Below are 23,036 nucleotides of genomic sequence, written 5' to 3' on the forward strand. Positions count from 1 at the left end.
ATAGACCTCTATAAGATCACCCCTAAGCCTCCTACGCTCCAGGGAAAAAAGTCCCAGTCTATCCAGCCTCTCCTTATAACTCAAACCATCAAGTCCCGGTAACATCCTAGTAAATCTTTTCTGCACTCTTTCTAGTTTAATAATATCCTTTCTATAATAGGGTGACCAGAACTGCACACAGTATTCCAAGTGTGGCCGTACCAATGTCTTGTACAACTTCAACAAGACGTCCCAACTCCTGTATTCAATGTTCTGACCAATGAAACCAAGCATGCCGAATGCCTTCTTCACCACCCTGTCCACCTGCGACTCCACCTTCAAGGAGCTATGAACCTGTACTCCTAGATCTCTTTGTTCTATAACTCTCCCCAACGCCATACCATTAACTGAGTAGGTCCTGGCCTGATTCGATCTGCCAAAATGCATCACCTCACATTTATCTAAATTAAACTCCATCTGCCATTCGTCGGCCCACTGGCCTAATTGATCAAGATCCCGTTGCAATCCTAGATAACCTTCTTCACTATCCACTGTGCCACCAATCTTGGTGTCATCTGCAAACTTACTAACCATGTCCAAGGTATTAAAAACAAGGGTGGCATTGAGTCCAGAGGTGGCGATTTTCGGGGTGTCACAAGATCTGGGAATCCAGGAGGAGAAAGGGGCAGACGTTCTGGCCTTTGCTTCCCTGGTAGCCGGGAGACAGATACTATTAGCATGGAGGGACTCAAGGCCCCCGAAGTTGGAGACCTGGCTATCGGACATGGCTAGCTTTCTCTGGAGAAAATCAAGTTCGCCCCGAGAGGGTCACTGTTGAGGTTCACCCGGAGGTGGCAGCCATTCAAGGACTTCTTCGTGGAAAATTAATCATCAGCAGAAGGGGGGGGGGGGGGGGGGGTTAGGTTAGCGTAGATTAGGGGGTTAATTAATGGTGGGACTGGTTAGTAATGGAGGTGGTATTTGCACGGTGTTTATAATCTCATGTACATTGTTTGAATTGTTGCTGTTACAATGCCAAAAATTACCTCAATAAAATGTTTATTAAAGAAAAAGAGCGTCTATCATATCATATTGAAGCAGAAAAGTCAGCTTTTTCACTACAGGTCTTGTTTTTTATGTTGACATTTAGGCAGGCATGATAATCTTATTATTATTAATACTTTTAGAGCTTGGAGGTTTTAGAGCTAGAAGGGAGATCTAAATTGACTTCTGCTCTTTCTCCTACCCAGGGCAGTCCAGGCTTTCCACCAGGACGAATCAACCATGGATTCGATACCTGGAGAGATAGAAGCAGTTGTAGACTGGGAACATGTTCAGAGATGCTTCCTTGCCATCCTTTGAGCAGCCATGTCAGCAATTTGACATCGCAAGACAATCCTTCTTTAAGTACTTGTTAGTCTTCTCTGCATCTTGACTGCTCAATTTCCCCAGTGAAAGAATCTGATTTCTATGGAGCCTAAACAATTTATTAGCAAGTTCTATGATGCTTTGATCTCCAGAGTCTGCATCACCACACTGTGTGCCTTGCAGGCTTGGGAAAAAGACTTGGCTATCAAGTGTGATGAGCAGCCATAGGGTAACATATGGGACTATGCCGGTAAAACTTTGCTCTACAATAAGGTGAGCAAAAAAATGGGCAGCACGGTAGCATTGTGGATAGCATAATTGCTTCACAGCTCCAGGGTCCCAGGTTCGATTCCGGCTTGGGTCACCGTCTGTGCGGAGTCTGCACATCCTCCCCGTGTGTGCGTGGGTTTCCTCCGGGTGCTCCGGTTTCCTCCCACAGTCCAAAGATGTGCAGGTGAGGTGGATTGGCCATGATAAATTGCCCTTAGTGTCCAAAATTGCCCTTAGTGTTGGGTGGGATTACTGGGTTATGGGGATAGGGTGGGGGTGTTAACCTTGGGTAGGGTGCTCTTTCCAAGAGCTGGTGCAGACTCGATGGGCCGAATGGCCTCCTTCTGCACTGTAAATTCTATGATAAAAAAAATAAAATAACTTAAGATACTACACCGCATTCATATTACGCCTAGTCTTGGACTCAGGTTTGATCCTGCCTTATCCCCGGTGTGCCTGAAGTGCCAGGTAGTTGAGGGCCTATGGGCCTGTGTCAAGATTCAATCCTATTGGTGAGGTGCGGTCAGAGAACGGGAGAGGATTTTTGATAGAGCCTTCGAGTATTTCTGATTCTGGGTCTCCCTGATGGGAGAATCACGGATTCTAATGAAAAAAGGCTATATAGTATTCTGACCTTTGCTGCTTGTAAGACTATCCTTTGCTCCTGGATTAATGACAAATATCCTTTTATCTAAAATTGGCATTGGCTGATTATGGAATACACCACCATGGAAGTTTTAGCAACTATTCTTTGTTCAAAATCAGATCCATGCCATAAAGTATGGGACCCCTATCTTAAATTCATAGGCTCCACTTTGGCTGACTTGCTTCTGTTGGGCTTTCCATGAGTGAATTCATCTAATTTCAATTAATTTAACTCATCTCATGTTGTTAGTCTGAATCTCAATACTTGGGGTGTGCGACCTGCATTGTTATCCTGCTGTATTAATATGATCTTGTCCTCTTTTCCCGACCCACTGTTAACTTGTTGAATTGGCCCTGGTCCTTAATTGTCCTGTTCTGAATATATTCTGTACTGATTTGCTTGTTTATGCTGTCAATAACTCTTGTTCTGTCTGTATCCATTTTGCACCATTTTTCTGTTATTTGTTGTGTTTATTGTCTAAAATAGGGGGAAAAACCTAATTACATTTTTTTTTAAAAGGAGGGACTTTGAGTAGAGGGTTAGAATGTTATCCGAGAGGAACAGGACATTCTCAAGTTATTGCAAAGCAAATTAAGTTTGATCACTTTGGGAATTTATAAAGTAGGTTATATTTCAGCATCTTATTTCGAATGTTCGAAGTGTAATCTCTGTATTTTAACATTTTAGTTTCTTATGTTATAGCTTATTTTATAACTAATAAAACATTGGACAAAGCTCCTTCTAGCCTCCAAACGCTGAAAACTGGCCAACAAAGAGCTCCAGACACCCAATGTAAAAGTCCATGAATGGTTTATATCTGATGTCATGTGGCATGATCTTGGGTTAGCAGTGCATATGCAAATCAGTGCTATACTGATGTAGCATGCCTTTGTTTTTGAATGATGATATCCATTTTTCAAATTAATTGCAAGGCAACCTGGCATGCAGAAATGCCTGATCAAAATGCATGTCCCAGGCATGCTTGGTTACTTAGCGCAGCTTGAAGTGGTTAATGTGGCTTAGGAAAGGGAGAAAAACATTTAGTCAAGACAACTAAGTCATCCTCCACAGAGAAACCAACTAATTACGAAAGGGACATTGAATTTGAATTTACAAAATTCAGGGTTGGATTTCTTTTTGACCTAACAATTAAATTGGCACAACTAAGTGTAACAAATCATTTACATGGTGGATAATAGTAAAAGGAGAGACTCTTTTAAATCCACGATTTCTTGACAATTTAGTACGTAGAAGCTAAATATAGTAAGTGGGTTGTTCCCTAATTGGAGTGGGGCCAATTAGGGAACAAAAAGTGAGTATGTGCATGGAGGAAGGAGGCATAGAATCATAAAATTTACAGTACAGAAGGAGGCCATTTGGCCCATTGAGTCTGCACCGACCCTAGAAAAGAACACCCTACTCAAGCCCACGCCACCACCCTATTCCCGTAACCAGTAACCCCACTTAACCTTTTTGGACACTAAGGGTAATTTGGCACGGCCAATTCACCTAACCCGCACATCTTTGGTCTGTGGGAGGAAACCAGAGCACCCGGAGGAAACCCACGCAGACATGGGGAGAACGCGCAGACTCTGCACAGACAGTGACCCAAGCCGGGAATCGAACTTGGGACTCTGGAGCTGTGAAACAACTGTGCTAACCACTGTGCTACCTTGCTGCCCTTAGCTGAGGTATTAAATCTTTCTTTATCAAAGGAGATGCTATTGCAGAGGTTATGGCAAAAGAGGAAGTAGTTCAGACACATGAAAGGTTTAATATTGATAAGGTGGAAGTATTGGATAGTTGACAAGGTACCAAGGCCGGGTGAGATGCATCCAACGATGCTGAGAGAAGTAAGTGTGTAATTTGCAGAGGAACTTGCCATAATTTTCCAGTCTTCCTTAGACGCAGGGGATGGCATCAGAGCACTGGAGAATTACAATTGTTACACATTTATTCAAAACAGTGTGCAAAGGTAAGCCCAGTAACTACAGGCCAATCAGCTTAACCTTGATGTTGAGGAAGCTTCCATGACTCTGTTCTGTAACAATAATTTGAGACAAAATTAATAACCACAGGAATAAATGTGGGATAATTAAGGAAAGCCAGCATGGATTTGTTAAGGGTATATCATGCTTAACTAATTTGCTCGAGTTTTTTTATGAAGTAATGGAGAGGGTTGTTGAAGGCAAAGCTGTTGATGTGATATACATGGACATATGAAAGGCATTTGATAAAGAGTCACATAACAGGTTTGTGTGCCAAGTTAGAGTTTATGGAATAAAAGAGGCAGTAAGTAGCAATATGGATACAAAATTGACCGAGTGACAGGAAACAATAGTGGTGAATGGATGTTTTTCATACTGGAAGAAGGTTTATAGAGGAGTTCCTCAGGGGTTGGAGTTAGCGCCTCTGCTCTTCCCATGACCTAAACTTTGGTTGATAAGGCATAATTTTAAAATATGCGAATGATGTGACATTTGGAAGTATTGTGAAATATGAGAACATTAAGAAACAATGTAAAATAAAGAGCGAGAGGAGAGAGAGCGAGCGGAGAGAGAGCGAGACAGAAGGAGAAAAAGAGAGAGAGAGAGAGGGAGAGAAGAGAGAGACGGAGACGAGGAGAGATAGAAAATGAGGAGAGAGAAATCTCAGCAGACAGCTGTATAGTGTGTAGCTTCAGCAGTTAAGGTAGGCTTGAAGCAGTGGGTTGGAAAAGATCCATTAGAGTTGAAGTTTTAAAGCAACAAAGGACTTTCTATGTACGTCATAGTTAAGTTGGCTAAACTAAGAGTGCGAAAGACATTGAGTGGAGGGACCAAGTTCAATAGGCCAAGAAGAGAAGACCCCTAAATCTCCGGATTCACAGGACAGACAGACTGGTATGCTTTAAATTTAAATTTGTGCATTATACCAGTGAAGTAGTAACTTCGACTAAAAGTATGCTTTCATAGAAACTGTTTACTGACGGGAGGTGGATCTTGTAATGTAAGCTCACTCATGAAAAGTGACCATTAGAGCGCGGACCCGGCCTGCCAGATAGTGCCCCCCTGTAAACCCCCTTGCCACACCCCACCAGTCCCTGCCGAAGCCCCCCCCCCCCCCCCCCGCCCAGCCACCGGAACGCTCCCCCCCCCTCCCCCTGACTGTGGCGCCCATAGTCTCCCTGTCAGAGAATCTTGCCCTTAAAATGTGAGTGGGGGAAGGGGAAAATTACCAAAACAAAAAAAGATTTTGAGGAGAAACCAGAAAAGAAAGATCTAACTGAACATAGTTTAGTTCAGTCTATAAATAAACAGAATTATAATTAACTTTAAGACCATTTAGATGACAAAAGAAAACATTTCAATATCTCCTAGTAAGATAGGAATCGATATGGATTTGCCTCAAATATTTTTTTCCTGCCTTTTATTCTTTATGCAAAGTAATGGTTATGTTGAATATACATACTCCTGCAGGATGGCTGTTTCAGTGATCTGAGGGTAGCCGAAGTCCATAATTTCATCAAGGAGCTCGTACATTAGAATAAAATTGTCTTTTATACTCTCCTGTTCAAGATCTCCAAAGTACTCAATGAAGATCTAAATTAAGAAAAATATATCTTTGAAGAGTTGCATTATGGATGCAACTTTGCATCACTGATCTCATTTGATTTAACATCATGGCTATTGAATGGCTATTGCTGCTTTAACATTTCAACATTTTACTACATAATCAAATATCTTCATTCAAAAGTACTTTTCTTCAGACATTTAACGACACAAGAGATAGATTTGGAAACACTAGGCCTATCTTAGGTGGTGGGTAATTCATTTCATAAAATTCTTGATGGGAGAATTAAACTTCTAACAATAAAAAGGACTGGGTGCTTCTTCATTTGCAAAACCGTGGATTACAAAGCAACAGAGTTCAAACAAAGAACAAAGAAGAACAAAGAAAAGTACAGCACAGGAACAGGCCCTTCGGCCCTCCAAGCCCGTGTCGACCATGCTGCCCGACTAAACTACAATCTTCTACACTTCCTGGGTCCGTATCCCTCTATTCCCATCCTATTCATGTATTTGTCAAGGTGGCCCTTAAATGCCACTATCGTCCCTGCTTCCACCACCTCCTCCAGTAGCGAGTTCCAGGCACCCACTACCCTCTGTGTAAAAAACTTGCCTCATACATCTACTCTAAACCTTGCCCCTCTCACCTTAAACCTATGTCCCCTGGTAAATTGACCCCTCTACCCTGGGGAAAAACCTCTGACTATCCACTCTGTCTAGCCCCTCATAATTTTGTAAATCTCTATCAAGTCACCCCTCAACCTCCTTCGTTCCAGTGAGAACAAACCGAGTTTATTCAACCGCTCCTCATAGCTAATGCCCTCCATACCAGGCAACATTCTGGTAAATCTCTTCTGCACCCTCTCTAAAGCCTCCACATCCTTCTGGTAGTGTGGCGACCAGAATTGAACACTATACTCCAAGTGTGGCCTAACCAAGGTTCTATACAGCTGCAACATGACTTGCCAATTCTTATACTCAATGCCCCGGCCAATGAAGGCAAACATGCCGTATGCCTTCTTGACTACCTTCTCCAACTGTGTTGCCCCTTTCAGTGACCTGTGGACCTGTACACCTAGATCTCTCTGACTTTCAAGACTCTTGAGGGTTCTACCATTCACTGTATATTCCCTACCTGCATTAGACCTTCCAAAATGCATTACCTCACATTTGTCTGGATTAAACTCCATCTGCCATCTCTCCGCCCAAGTCTCCAAACAATCTAAATCCTGCTGTATCCTCTGACAGTCCTCATCGCTATCCACAATTCCACCAACCTTTGTGTTGTCTGCAAACATACTAATCAGACCAGTTACATTTTCCTCCAAATCATTTATATATACTACAAACAGCAAAGGTCCCAGCACTGATCCCTGCGGAACATCACTAGTCACAGCCCTCCGATTAGAAAAGCATCCTTTCATTGCTACACTCTGCCTTCTATGACCTAGCCAATTCTGTATCCACCTTGCCAGCTCACCCCTGATCCCGTGTGACTTCACCTTTTGTACTAGTCTACCATGAGGAACCTTGTCAAAGGCCTTACTGAAGTCCATATAGACAATATCCACTGCCCTACCTGCATCAATTATCTTTGTGACCTCTTCGAAAAACTCTATCATGTTAGTGAGACACAACCTCCCCTTCACAAAACCATGCTGCCTCTCACTAATACGCCCATTTGCTTCCAAATGGGAGTAGATCCTGTCTCGAAGAATTCTCTCCAGTAATTTCCCAACCACTGACGTAAGGCTCACCGGCCTGTAGTTCCCTGGATTATCCTTGCTACCCTTCTTAAACAGAGCAACAACATTGGCTATTCTCCAGTCCTCCGGGACATCACCTGAAGACAGTGAGGATCCAAAGATTTCTGTCAAGGCCTCAGCAATTTCCTCTCTAGCCTCCTTCAGTATTCTGGGGTAGATCCCATCAGGCCCTGGGGACTTATCTACCTTAATATTTTTCAAGACGCCCAACACCTCATCTTTTTGGATCTCAATGTGACCCAGGCTATCTACACACCCTTCTCCAGACTCAACATCCACTAATTCCTTCTCTTTGGTGAATACTGATGCAAAGTATTCATTTAGTACCTCGCCCATTTCCTCTGGCTCCACACATAGATTCCCTTGCCTATCCTTCAGTGGGCCAACCCTTTCCCTGGCTACCCTCTTGCTTTTTATGTACGTGTAAAAAGCCTTGGGATTTTCCTTAACCATATTTGCCAATGACTTTTCGTGTCCCCCTTCTAGCCCTCCTGACTCCTTGCTTAAGTTCCTTCCTACTTTCCTTATATTCCACACAGGCTTCGTCTGTTCCCAGCCTTTTAGCCCTGACAAATGCCTCCTTTTTCATTTTGACGAGGCCTACAATATCTCTCGTTATCCAAGGTTCCCGAAAATTGCTGTATTTATCCTTCTTCCTCACAGGAACATGCCGGTCCTGAATTCCTTTCAACTGACACTTGAAAGCCTCCCACATGTCAGATGTTGATTTACCCTCAAACATCCGCCCCCAATCTAGGTTCTTCAGTTCCCGCCTAATATTGTTATAATTAGCCTTCCCCCAATTTAGCACATTCACCCGAGGACCACTCTTATCCTTGTCCACCAGCACTTTAAAATTTACTGAATTGTGGTCACTGTTCCCGAAATGCTCCCCTACTGAAACTTCTACCACCTGGCCGGGCTCATTCCCCAATACCAGGTCCAGTACAGCCCCTTCCCTAGTTGGATTGTCTACATATTGTTTTGAGAAGCCCTCCTTAATGCTCCTTACAAACTCTGCCCCGTCTAAGCCCCTGGCACTAAGTGAGTCCCAGTCAATATTGGGGAAGTTGAAGTCTTCCATCACAGCAACCCTATTATTTTTACTCTTTTCCAAAATCTGTCTACATATCTGCTCCTCTATCTCCCGCTGGCTGTTGGGAGGCCTGTAGTAAACCCCCAATTTTGTGCCTGCACCCTTCTTATTCCTGATCTCTACCCATATAGCCTCACTGCCCTCTGAGGTGTCCTCCCGCAGTATAGTTGTGATATTCTCCCTAACCAGTTGCGCAACTCTGCCACCCCTTTTATATCCCCCTCTATCCCGCCTGAAACATCTAAATCCTGGAACGTTTAGCTGCCAATCCTGCCCTTCCCTCAACCAGGTCTCTGTAATGGCAACAACATCATAGTTCCAAGTACTAATCCAAGCTCTAAGTTCATCTGCCTTACCAGTAATACTTCTTGCATTAAAACATATGCACTACAGGCCACCAGACCCGCTGTGTTCAGCAACTTCACCCTGTCTGCTCTGCCTCAGAGCCATACTGGCCCTATTCCCTAGTTCTCCCTCAATGCTCTCACCTTCTGACCTATTGCTCCCGTGCCCACCCCCCTGCCATACTAGTTTAAACCCTCCCGTGTGACACTAGTGAACCTCGTGGCCAGGATATTTATGCCTCTCCAGTTTAGATGCAACCCGTCCTTCTTATGTATGTCACACCTGCCCCGGAAGAGCTCCCAGTGGTCCAGATAACGGAAACCCTCCCTCCTACACCAGCTGTTTAGCCACATGTTTAGATGCACCATCTTCCTATTTCTCGCGTCACTGGCACGTGGCACAGGGAGTAATCCCGAGATTACAACCCTAGAGGTCCTGTCTTTTAACTTTCTGCTTAGCTCCCTGAACTCCTGCTGCAGCACCTCATGCCCCTTCCTGCCTATGTCGTTAGTACCAATATGTACAACGACCTCTGCCTGTTTGCCCTCCCCCTTCAGGATGACCTCTACCCGTTCAGAGACATCCTGGACCCTGGCACCAGGGAGGCAACATACCATCCTGGAGTCTCTTTCACGTCCACAGAAGCGCCTATCTGTGCCCCTGACTATAGAGTCCCCTATGACTGTTGCTCTTTTGCGCTTTGACCATCCCTTCTGAACATCAGAGCCAGCCGTGGTGCCACTGCTCTGGCTGCTGTTTTCCCCTGATAGGCTATCCCCCCAGACAGTATCCAATCGAGAGGGGGACAACCACAGGGGATTCCTGCACTGACTGCCTGCCCCTTCTGGTTGTCACCCATTTCTCTGCCTGCACCTTGGGTGTGACCACATTTATATAACTGCTATCTATGACACTTTCCGCCACCTGCATGCCCCTAAGTGCATCCAATTGCTGCTCCAACCGAACCATGCAGTCTGTGAGGAGCTCCAGTTGGGTGCACTTTCTGCAGATGAAGCCATCCGGGACGCTGGAAGCCTCCCGGACCTGCCACATCTCACAGTCAGAGCACTGCACTCCTCTAATTGACATTGCATCAATTAATTAGTAAATTAAATTTAAAAGTTAAAAAAAAAGTTACTGTTAACTATATGTTTCCTAGCACTAGATTTCTACTATAAATGTGAAAGCTAAATACAGTACTCTCCGATCTCTGGCTTAGATACCCCTCTGAATTATAATTAAGAAATTATGTTTAATTAGTTTACCAATGCTTAATTTTTTTTAACTTATTGTAGATTCCCAACCAGTCAGTGTTAACTTCTAGCAAACATTTGTTTTTAATTCCTCATGGGAATGTGGGCATCCCTGGTCAACTGGCTATCATACTGCATCATAATGTTATGAAAATGTTATTCAATCCATCAATGTTCATCCAAAAGTTTGCTATGTTCTTTTTGTACATGATTGCCCCAGAGTGAGTTATTAATCTGAGCTGTAGGACACATTGAGCAATCTCCAGGTAGATAAAGCGAAGAGTCCGTAAGTCCAGACAACTACACACCCCTCCTGAAACCACTAAGAGAGTAGATCACTGGCTTGTCCTTTTACATTGTGATGCAGAGAAATATGAGAAAAGGGTGTGTTTATAAAATAATCAACCAACACATAATTGTCGGTAATTTGAAGAGTTCTTTTTCTCTGCATTAGACAAATGCTTCAATGGACCAGTGATGCAAATCCTTTGAGAACAAAATAATTTGGTAAAATACAATGCAGACAAGATTGGCGAAGGGGGGGTGGTATAAAACTATGATGGGCTCAGATAGAGTAGACAGGGACAAACCTTCCCCCTTTGTGGAGAGATCAATGACCAAGGGGCCATAGGTTTAAGGTGAGGGCAGGAGGTTTAGAGGGGATTTGAGGAAAAACCTTTTACCCAAAGGGTGCTGGGTTTGGAATTCACTGCCTGAAAGGGTGGTGGAGGCAGAGATCCTCATAACATTTAACAAGTATTAGATGTGCATTTGCGATCCCAGAGCATACAAGGCTATGGGCCAAATGCTGGGAAATGGGATTAGAATGGTTAAGTGGTTGTTTTTGACTGGCACGGACGTGATGGGCCTTTTCTGTGCTGCATGACTCTATGGGCACGATCCTCTGGCCACGCTGTGCCGGCAAAGCATCTCGCCGTGGCGCAGAGTGGCCGGCGAAAGTCGGGAGACCCCGCTCCCGGGATCTACCCGGCTAGCAACGCCTCGTTAGATTCAATGCAATCTCGCGAGATTTGGCAGGTGAATCCTGGGCACTGCCAAGGTGCCCAGGTGGCACTGCCAGATTAGCACTGCCAAGGTGCCAAGCTGGCATTTTATGTGAATTTATTCAAGACTTTAGTGACAAGGGAATCAAGGGTTATGGGAGCAGACAGAGTTGAGACACAATCAGAGCAGTCATGATCTTATTGAAAGTGGAGCAGGCTCGAAGGGCCGAATGGCACATTTCCATTTTATGTGGAATATGGGGCGGGATTCTCCGAGCTCCTGCGCCGAAATTGCACTCACCGCGGGGGCAGAGAATATGGCGTCAGACCTACGATCGGGTCTGGTATCACCCTGTGATTCTCCGCGGACCGGAGAATCGCTGGCAGTCGCGTGGGGGGTCGATGCGGCGCCGGTCGGGGGCCATTGAAAGAGGCCCCCGCGGCGATTCTCCGCCGGTGTGGTTCCCTCATGGTTCTACCCTGGCAGGAGCTTGCAGTGCCGTCTATAGACCCGGTGGGCGGGGGGAACCGTCGCCAGGGTTCCGATCGGGGGCCACCGATCAACGGGCGCGCTTGCAATCTGGGAGGGCCGGCTTACTGCGCGGGTCCGCCATGCTGCGCGGACCCGCGGCCGAAGTGCAGGGTCCACTATCAGCAACCGGAGCTGCGTAGAGTACTCCAGGGCCCTGCATGCCCCCTTCAAAATGGAGAATCACTCTGGACTTTCTCCAAGTAAGTCCAGAGTGATTACTGCCCGTTTTCTCATGGGCGTGGGGACATAGCCCCATTTTCAGAGAATTCCGCCCATGGAATTTGTTACCACAGGAAGTAGTTGAGTTCAAAACATTGTATGGTTTCAAGAAGCAGTTAGATATAGCACTTCGGGTGAAGGGGATCAAAGGATATGGGGAAAGTGGGATTAGGCTATTGAATTTGATGATCAGCCACGATCATAATGAATGGCGGAGCGGGCCTGAAGGACCGAATGGCCTCCTCCTGCTACTATTTTTCTATGGTGTACAGTTTTGGTCTCCTTATTTGGAAAAGGATACAATTGTGTTAGCGGCAGTTCGCTCCATTCATTTCTGGGAAGAAGGGCTTATCTTATTAAGCAGGTTAGGCCTATACCCATTGGAGTTTAGGAGAATGAGAGAAACAAACAAGATCCTGAAGAGAGCAGAGAGGATGTTTCCTCTTATGGGAGGCAGAGACTAGAACTAGGGGACACAGTTTAGGAACACAGGTCTTCTTTTTAATAATTAAATTTTTTTTTTTTTTATTGTCACAAGTAGGCTTACATTGACACTGCAATGAAGTTACTGTGAAAAGCCCCTAGTCGCCACACGCTGGTGCCTGTTCGGATACATGGAAGGAGAATTCAGAATGTCCAAATTACCTAACAGCACGTCTTTCTGGACTTGTGGAATGGAACCTGGAGCACCTGTAGGAAACCCACGCAGACACAGGGAGAACGTGTAGACTCCGCACAGACAATGACCCAAGATGGGAATCGAACCAGGGACCCCGGCGCTGTGAAGCAACTGTGCTAACCACTGTGCTACCGTGCCGCCCATAAGATGGAGATTCTGAGAATTATTTTCTATCAAAGGACCTTTAATCTGTGGAATTATCTTCCTCAGAAAGCAGACTGGGTCACTGAATTTATTCAAGACTGTAGTGACAAGGAACTCAAGGGTTATGGGGCAGACAGAGTTGAGACACAATCAGAACAGTCATGATCTTATTGAAGGTGGAGCAGGCTCGAAGGGCCGAATAGCATATACCTGCTCCAAAGTTCTATGTTCTTAATTGGTTCATCCATTCAGAAGGAATATCACTCCATATGTTCATAATTCTTTTAAAAAACAATTTCTAGAATACCAATTCTTGCCCCTTCTTCCAATTCCTGTCCTATTGTTGCTCAGTTCTGTTCCTTAATGTGCAGTTCCTTGCAATATTTTATTCTGGCTAAAATGCTATGTAAGTAAGTGCAAATAGTTGATGTAGTAACTTAGAATAATTAAAACATTCAATAATTCACAGTGAAACTTATTCCCCGTGTCTGTATGGGTTTCCTCCGGGTGTCCGGTTTCCTCCTGCAGTCAAAAGACGTGCAGGTTTGGTGGATTGACCATGCTAAATTGCCCCTTGATCCAAAGAGGTGCAGGTTTGGTGTGGTTCTGGGGTCCCGGGGATAGGGCAGGAAAGTGGGCTAAGGTAGGGTGCTCTTTCAGAGGGTTGGTGCAGACTCGATGGGCTGAATGGCAGCCTTCTGCACTGTAGGAATTTGATTCTAATTCTTCGGAAATACTTCAACATGTGGCACAGCTTACAATGAACTGCTACATTTTCTCTTTCCCCCCCCCCCCCCAATTAAGGGATAATTTAGCGTGGCCAATCCACCTAGCCTGCACATCTTCAGGCTGTGGGGGTGCTAGCCTGCTGCATTTTCTCAATTACTAAAATTCCGTATGAACAGTTTGAATGTTCGTATTTCTCTGCCCTTATTATTGTATTTGTCCCCTTAGTGCACCTGATCCCTGCAGTAACCGTATCATCATCAGGAAAAAAGGAAACATTAAATATGTTTCCCATACGAATAGCTTTTAAGATTCTTTTGCATTATGAAAAAGCATTTTCCCTTAAGTCAAGAAATATTACATCGGCAGGATTTAACAAATTTTCATTGGAAACATTTTGATCTGATACTGCAATTAAAGCAATTAAAGCATCCACAACATTGATGTTTGGCTTTTGAGAACAGTTCATCTGGACACCGATATTAGATATCACATAGAAGGAACAACCTTTTGCTCTTGGATTTACTAAACAATATACAACTGTCATTTTTTCCCCTGATTTTTTCATGAGATGTAACTCCGCCAATTTTCCTGAACTAAAAATATCCACTTCATCCTCCACCTGTTCTTGTTCTTTTTCAACCATTGGATCAAAAATTGTTTCTGATAATTGCATTTCAGCTTTATCGTCACTCTTTGATTTCTCCTCTTGTCTTAACCTGTGACTTTGCGACCTTGTTACTACAAAATCCGGAAAAATCCCCGGATATTCGTCCTTCAACACTTCAGTTGACTGATTTTCCACTGGCTTATCAACCACAGTAGGCATCACTCCCACCTGCGATCCAGCCATATCATTACCCAAGATAAACTGCATTCCTGGACAAGATAGTTTCTCTATTACTCCTACTACCACTTCACCACTCTTCACTAGACGTTCCAACCTTAGCTTATATAATGGAACACTACTCCTCTCACCCTGAATTCCACATATTACCACCTTTTCTGGCAACATTCTTCCCAGATTACATAACTCCTCATCTCTTACCATTAAAGATTGACTAGCTCCCGTATCTCTTAAAATTGTGACTTCTTTACCTGCTCCTCCTGATACACACAGTAAACTTTACCCACACAAGTAAATTCTTTAAAGAGATCTGGCACCTTCTTATCAATCATCTCTTGATCAGGCTGTACAATCTTTTGCACCTCCTTCGCTTCACTTGGGCTTTCCTTTACCACTTTCACAAACCCCACTGTCTTATCCTGTTTTACCACATCAGCCTTCCCAGTGCTTTTCTCCAACCACCAACACGGTGACTTTACACGGCCTAGTTTATTACAGTGAAAACATTTGAAACTTTTCATGTCTCTGTAAGGTTTTCGGGCAATTCGGCCCTTTTGGAGAAACCCAGAGACTGTAAACTGACTTTCCAGCCAAGGGAACAGAACCAGTTTTCCCAGCAGGCTTGGCCCGCTGAGCTGAGTAGGGACATAAACACATAAATATTTGCAAACACCCCCCTAGGAGCTACAAGGAAGAAGGAGCCAGACAACAAGATAACATCAAAACACAGACAAAGGGGCACGGGAATACACAGGAGGCTTGCATGCAAGCAGGACAATGGGATGGTCATAGCCCCATGCAAATGTAAATGACCTGGCCTCCACCAGAGCAGAATCCAATTAACACCCCATCAACATAGCGAGGTGAGAATAGCAGCCATCTCCGGAGCAGCTGGAAGACACTGAAATTCTCCACAGAAGAGCCTAACCTCGTTAAACTAGAAATCAGACTGTCTGAGTCCAGCATATTGCGCTGGAAAAGCCCCTAGAAAATCAGCAGGAGCTACCGGCAGAAAAACCAAGTTGGAGGCGGACCTGGGGGAGGTACTCCAATCTTGACAGAAGCTGCCGGCAGAAACTCACTGGGAGGAGGGGGGCGGAGCCAGCGCCAAATTCAAATCGCGCAGGTCTGCCTAGCTGGAAGAAGCGGACCTGCAAGGGATACCCGGAAACATAAAGCTCTGACCGGCTCAAAGGGGGCGGGACCAGCGGGAACTTTAAAAACCTACCTTTTCAAGGCAAAAGGGGCTGGCCGATCACAGAACAAAGCCAGGTATAACTATATAAAAGGGGCTGTGTTTTCGAGTAGGGCTCTTCGTTCCTGGCTCGACCTCTGCACCCCTGACTTGACCTCTGCAGCCTGTGACCGTAAGTAACCCGCAGCAGCTTGCGAAACTCCCTTGATTTTAATAGTGGTTGAGGCTTTGGGGAAGGGAACTTGTTTTGTGCCTTGTGATTTTGCTAAAACCTGTGTAACCGTAAGAATTTTCGTTGTGTCCGCTATATTACCTTTTGAATAGACTTAGTTGTATTAGAGCATAAGATTTTATTGTGTTTCTTCTGTTGATGATTTTGACCTGGGTTTTACAATAAATCTTGATTTGATGCTAATTGGAGTCGTTTAAATTCTTCAATCCTTCACCAGCGATCTCTGACCAAGTCATTGTTAAAAATACTCCTCACCTTAATTCCGGGTTCAAGAATCGAGGGTCATCTTGAGCGATTCACTCAGGACAGACTGCTGGTTAGGAAATAAACAGCAGTGTCCTATTCTCTCTCTTGGGAAAGCTACTCTAGTGGAGTAGGAACCGGGTGGGTGTTGTACCACCGGCAAGAGAGAGAATCACCTGGGTATTGGTAGGGGTCTGGAGATCTGTGTGATATAAGTCTCAGGCTGTCGGTTAGGAATAAACGGCAGGCCTGAATCAGTGCTCTCTTCAGTGGAAGTGTCCCAGTGCGACATCCCCTGGCCTCTGAAGTTTCAGTGCCGGCTGGAGAGAGACACACACAGATATTCGAACCCCAGATATCGGCCCAGTAGTGGAGTAACGGAGATGGCACCCTCTACAATGGCGACCGGGGCAGGAGCCCGGTGGTTTGGAGTATGTGACTTGGCAGAGGGGGTGAGGGAACGAAGCAAAATGGAGGAGAGAATATCCTCGTATTTGTGGCAAAAGGTCAACCTCACCAAACCTTGGGTTTCAGAATTAATCAATGCGGAGCAACCGGTAATGGCAGCGGCTGCATGGACAGACAGTAAGGCGCACAAAAGGCACTTGGAGAAGGCAGTTTGGCTGGTTTGCCTGTCCGAGCAGGTAGCCAAAACAGAGGATAGGGTCGAAGAGTTAGAGCAGGAGTTGAGAGAAGTGAGGGCCAGCGCAGGGGACAGCGCTAGCGCAGCGGAACGACTGCGGGAAGAAATGGCAGAAATGAAACAGGAAAGCGAGTCTAACCGGTGTGAGAAGGACTATCTCCACTGCCAGATAGTGGAGGGTAAAGAAAAGGAACGGAGGCTCCAGGAACTCTATGCTCGGAGTACAGAGCAGTGTAGGAAGCTGGAGGGGAAGTTCCGGGACATCCAGGCAGCGTACCGGGTGGCTCGCGAGGAAGTAGGGGACTGTGCCCATGGGCCGTGCCAGGCACGAATAACGGAGTTGGAGGAGGCCTTGTCCAAGGTCAGGGGACAGGTACACCTGGTAGGTCCAGGGGGGTTCCCAAGGGGCAAGGTGCTCCTCGCAGCGGATGATTCCCCACAGGCCAAGGGGAATAGACCGCCTCCTGAGGCACCGGGATTGTGTCCGGGCCGGCAGGGGGGGATCGGACTGCACGTTCAGGGGCAAGTCCAAGGGGGGTCGGCAGGGTACCCCCAGCTGGAGGCGTGTCCGCCTGGTTTCGTATGTGGGTCCCCATGGGATGGGGACAGACCGCTGCCTGGGATGCCGGTGATGGGGCCGGGTCAGCAGGTAGGGTTTGGACCGCCCGGTCAGGGGCAGGTCCAAGGGGGGTCAGTGGTGTATCCCCAGATAGCGGCGTCTCCTATATGGGTAGTTAGCCCGGGGACAGGGGGGCTACCCAACGAGGCAGGAGAGCTGGACAGTGGGGAGGAGGAGCAGGAACCCCAGGTAGGGCAGATGTGCCCTGTCAGGCAAAGGAGGTATGGTCCCCCGGCGGGGATGGCAAATAGGGGACCGGTTGAGGGCGACATTATCGTTCCTCATGGGGCATCCGCGCTCAGGGGGATGGTGGCCCACGTTCCCAGACTAACTCCAAAGGGGGATCCGTCGCTGCATTTTATGGAGGTGGAACAGGCTGCCAACATCAATGACTGCGACGAAGGGGAGCAAATAAAGATGCTCCTGATAACCCTAGATGCCCAGCTATGCAGGACAGTGACCTCTGGGAATGGGGGAAGACCTGACACCTGGGCGGCAGCACAGACTGCTGTTCTGGAGGCAATGGGCTTGAATCTGGGGAGCCCTTTCATGAGGGTGGGGGAAACCAAGCAGCAACCAGGGGAATCTCCCACCATGTTCGCAGACAGACTGTGGACTGTCTATATGGAGGCATGCGGGGTTCAAGCGGATAGACGGAATTTAGGGGAAAGAACCGCCCACTGGCTGAAGACCCTAGTTGCCAACTGTCTCCCTAACGTTAGGGCAAAAGCCGAACACTGGTTCGACCCGCAGAGTCCGGACCTTAATGAGGAAGAGGTCCTTAGGAAACTTACCCTCGCATATCGTAATGGGGAGAGGGGTGAGGACAAGCCCCTTAAGGGTAGGGTGCATGAAATCGCGCCAGCAGCCCCTAAGAGAGAGTGGAAGCATGAGGGCACCCGAACCTCCGACGAGAAACCGGTATGCTACGGGTGTGGGAAGGCCGGGCATTTCAAGAGGGAATGTAAAAACCCTAGCAAGCAGGAGAGGGCTCCCGCAGTAGAGAGTCAGACCCCGGCGGCAGGAGCAGCTGCCCCGGAAACCTTCGAGGTAAAGAAACTTTTAGCCTTTTTGCAGAGCCTAGCAGCTGGGTCGGGACAGGTGGCAATGGCAACGGGCCAGGGCCTGCCCGCACCCACACCACAAGAACCCGTATGACTACCCAGGGAGCAGCCTCAGGAAAAAGGGAGCGCAGGGGTAGTTCTAGCCCCAGACCCTGGTCCGGTCCAGGTGCAGGGTCCCATTCTGGAGGCTGCCTCAGGGGCTATTTGCAGTTTAAATCCCTTAAGGTGGGACCCATGCGAACGCCACATCAGCCAATTTAAATTGTTCCACCCCATAAGGACAAGAAAGAGCAAGGTGGGGGGAAGACTGGGGGTGGTAGTGGAGAAACCCCCCGTAGAATTAACGACGGTGGGGGAGGTCCCTGACTCCACGGTCACACAACCGGTGACAAGGTGCTGTCCAAAAGGGGCAGTCCCAAAGAGACCGACAGTGCTGCAAGCACCCAGCCCAGGGACAGGAACGATTCCCAAGCCCTTACCTGTGGGTCAGGCAGCCTGCCTTAGTATAGAGGCTAAGGAGGCGGAGGAAGTGGAGGTATCACCTTGGGCTTGGGAACCAGTCGGGGGACGAGGGAGCAATCGGGTCTCCAAGCCCCCGGTAAGATGGTCCCCATCACACCTCCCTGTCACCCGGTCCCGCAGTAAGGGGGCCAGAGGGGAAGGGAGCGATGAGGGATCACCGAACCCTGTTGGGAAAGGAGAGGCAAGGGGCAGCCCGAACCCCCGGGAGGGGACGGTCTGGCCCGAGCCGTTGGACCAAACAGGTGAACTGCCCCAGTTTAGCGGGGCACAGTTTTAATTTGGCCACCCGGAGACGGGTGGCATTGTATATAGCATTCCCCCCCCTGTTAGTTCTAATTAGTGTGTAGTTGTGTGTGAAGTATTTGGGATCGTGGGGACACAGAAGCGCCTGGTGCAAGGGTAAAATGATGAAGCACCAGGCACTAGGACCCTGGTGCAGCCGGGCTGTAAACACAGAACCCCAGACAGGCTGCGGCAACTTCAAAGCAGGAGCTGCTGCTGCCACCGGATAGCGGCAGGCACTAGGACCCTGGGGAGCCGGGCTGTAAACACAGAACCCCAGACAGGCTGCGGCAACTTCAAAGCAGGAGCTGCTGCCGCCACCGGATAGCACCCATGCACCTTAAGGTAGGTAGGGCTGTGGAGGCAAGGATGTGTTTTGTTTGTCTTACAGATGGGGCACCCCACGATGTGGAGTTTGCTGATCCTGGCGATGGTGGGACCGGGAGAACTCCGCAGAGGCGAGACAGAAGAGTCCTTCGACTGACCGGGTTAGGGTGACTGAGGGCAGGCGGGTGTGTTCAACCTGTGAGGGGGACCTTCCTTTGGGGAGACGGTGGTGGCCCAGGAAGCTGAGGCTGGACATGAGGGATCGGTCCTCGGACTGGGAACGGACTGGACACCAACACCTAACGGACCATCACGGGGTCACCGGGTAGGATCACCGTTTGCGGGGATAAGGGGTGGGCTTCTGACCGGGGCATTTATTGGTGTTCATGGGGATCTACCAAGGCATGTCCACAAGGGGCATTAATCACTTTTGTAAGGTGGTGGCAGAACCCAGGGAACGGGATAAATTGACCACAGTGGGGAGGGATGTGTAACGCCCAGGGAAGGGATGACTGTAGAAGCTACCGAACTGCTGGTTCAGGTAAAGCGACCCCTGCCCACAGCCCAACCGATCGACCCTCACAACTGTCCGATCACCACCAGGGGGGAGCCTGAGAATGGTTTAGTGTTTGCCCCACAAAGGAAATGTTGTACAGGGGGTACATTGTGCTGTCGCCTCAGTTGGACTAAACCTCTCAGCTGCAGGTATCGACGATGGAGAGTAAATGAAGAGCCCTCATCGGGAAGAAGCGAAGTGCAGCCAAGAAAGGAGGATCCTTGGTGAAATAAACAGATGCAATTGTAAATAGTTGTATGGATTCGCGGGTTACAGGGACCCTTACGTTTGGGGTTCCGGTGAAATGTGTACTTGATTGTGATATATGTACAGGGACCCTTACGTTTGGGGTTCCGGTGAAATGTGTATATGTTACTGTCTGCTTGAATTAAGTATGGTCTTGTCTTTCCCTTTCATTAAAATCAGGGGTAGCCTAGATTAAGGGAACTGTCTTGGGACTTGTAGTTTCGCATGTTGTTGGGGGGGGGGCCTACGGTCCACACAAAGGGAAACAATTGCCCTTCACCTGTGTCGATACGGTCCAAGCAGGTAGGGACGTATCGAAGGGGCATCTGTAAGGTTTTCGGGCAATTCGGCCCTTTTGGAGAAACCCAGAGACTGTAAACTGACTTTCCAGCCAAGGGAACAGAACCAGTTTTCCCAGCAGGCTTGGCCCGCTGAGCTGAGTAGGGACATAAACACATAAATATTTGCAAACACCCCCCTAGGAGCTACAAGGAAGAAGGAGCCAGACAACAAGATAACATCAAAACACAGACAAAGGGGCACGGGAATACACAGGAGGCTTGCATGCAAGCAGGACAATGGGATGGTCATAGCCCCATGCAAATGTAAATGACCTGGCCTCCACCAGAGCAGAATCCAATTAACACCCCATCAACATAGCGAGGTGAGAATAGCAGCCATCTCCGGAGCAGCTGGAAGACACTGAAATTCTCCACAGAAGAGCCTAACCTCGTTAAACTAGAAATCAGACTGTCTGAGTCCAGCATATTGCGCTGGAAAAGCCCCTAGAAAATCAGCAGGAGCTACCGGCAGAAAAACCAAGTTGGAGGCGGACCTGGGGGAGGTACTCCAATCTTGACAGAAGCTGCCGGCAGAAACTCACTGGGAGGAGGGGGGCGGAGCCAGCGCCAAATTCAAATCGCGCAGGTCTGCCTAGCTGGAAGAAGCGGACCTGCAAGGGATACCCGGAAACATAAAGCTCTGACCGGCTCAAAGGGGGCGGGACCAGCGGGAACTTTAAAAACCTACCTTTTCAAGGCAAAAGGGGCTGGCCGATCACAGAACAAAGCCAGGTATAACTATATAAAAGGGGCTGTGTTTTCGAGTAGGGCTCTTCGTTCCTGGCTCGACCTCTGCACCCCTGACTTGACCTCTGCAGCCTGTGACCGTAAGTAACCCGCAGCAGCTTGCGAAACTCCCTTGATTTTAATAGTGGTTGAGGCTTTGGGGAAGGGAACTTGTTTTGTGCCTTGTGATTTTGCTAAAACCTGTGTAACCGTAAGAATTTTCGTTGTGTCCGCTATATTACCTTTTGAATAGACTTAGTTGTATTAGAGCATAAGATTTTATTGTGTTTCTTCTGTTGATGATTTTGACCTGGGTTTTACAATAAATCTTGATTTGATGCTAATTGGAGTCGTTTAAATTCTTCAATCCTTCACCAGCGATCTCTGACCAAGTCATTGTTAAAAATACTCCTCACCTTAATTCCGGGTTCAAGAATCGAGGGTCATCTTGAGCGATTCACTCAGGACAGACTGCTGGTTAGGAAATAAACAGCAGTGTCCTATTCTCTCTCTTGGGAAAGCTACTCTAGTGGAGTAGGAACCGGGTGGGTGTTGTACCACCGGCAAGAGAGAGAATCACCTGGGTATTGGTAGGGGTCTGGAGATCTGTGTGATATAAGTCTCAGGCTGTCGGTTAGGAATAAACGGCAGGCCTGAATCAGTGCTCTCTTCAGTGGAAGTGTCCCAGTGCGACATCCCCTGGCCTCTGAAGTTTCAGTGCCGGCTGGAGAGAGACACACACAGATATTCGAACCCCAGATATCGGCCCAGTAGTGGAGTAACGGAGATGGCACCCTCTACATCTCTTCCACCCTTTTTAAATTGAGGTACACTCTCCTTATTATCTCCCATCAGATCACCTTTACTTTGACCACTTGAGTATTTCTCATGTCCCCAGTTTCTATACCTCACAGGCTGAAACTGATGTCAGAAACCAAGCTTGGATTTATGGACTAATTCATAATCACCTGCCATTTCTGCTGCTAATCTCGCAGTTTTAACCCTCTGCTCTTCCACAGGAGTTCTCACTGCATCAGGAATTTAATTTTTAAACTCCTCCAAAAGTATAATTTCTCTGAGAGCTTCATACATTTGGTCTATTTTCAAAGCCCTTATCCACCTATTAAAATTACTCTGAGCCTTTCAAACTCCATGTATGTTTGACCAAATTCTTTCCTTAAATTTCTAAACCTTTGTCTGTAGGCTTCAGGCACTAGTTCATATGCACCTAAGATGTATTTTTTCACCTCCTCATATGTCCCAGATACCTCCTCCGGTAGTGATGCAAACACTAGCCCTACCTACCAGCTTTGTTTGAATCAGTGATACCCACATATCCTGTGGCCATTTCATTTGTTTAGCTACCTTCTCAAATGAAATGAAAAAGTCTTCTACCTCCTTCCCATCAAACCTTGGCAATGCTTGGACATATTTAAATAGATTCCCACCAAGACTTCGACTTTGACGCTCTTTCTCACTATCCACATCACTATCCTCAAACTGTACATTTCCCTTTGCGTCTACCAATTTTAACTGACTGTCATGTTTCATGGCCATTTTCTGAAGTTCAAACTCTCTCTCTTTATCTTTTTCCCTGATCTGTATCTCCCTTTCTCTT

The 23,036-nt window shown here is 47.1% G+C and overlaps 1 protein-coding gene across 1 annotated transcript in view; it reads right to left on the reverse strand.

Annotated features, from left to right (window-relative positions):
• LOC140426287 (AP-1 complex subunit mu-1-like) overlaps positions 1-23,036 on the reverse strand; it is a 74,983-nt gene that overhangs the window by 49,075 nt on the left and 2,872 nt on the right. Inside the window, 1 exon segment of the mRNA XM_072510856.1 lies at positions 5,714-5,844. Within this exon segment, the coding sequence (XP_072366957.1) occupies positions 5,714-5,844 (131 nt within the window).

The sequence above is a fragment of the Scyliorhinus torazame genome, chromosome 7, assembly GCF_047496885.1.
Source record: "Scyliorhinus torazame isolate Kashiwa2021f chromosome 7, sScyTor2.1, whole genome shotgun sequence".
NCBI classification, from domain to species: domain Eukaryota; kingdom Metazoa; phylum Chordata; class Chondrichthyes; order Carcharhiniformes; family Scyliorhinidae; genus Scyliorhinus; species Scyliorhinus torazame.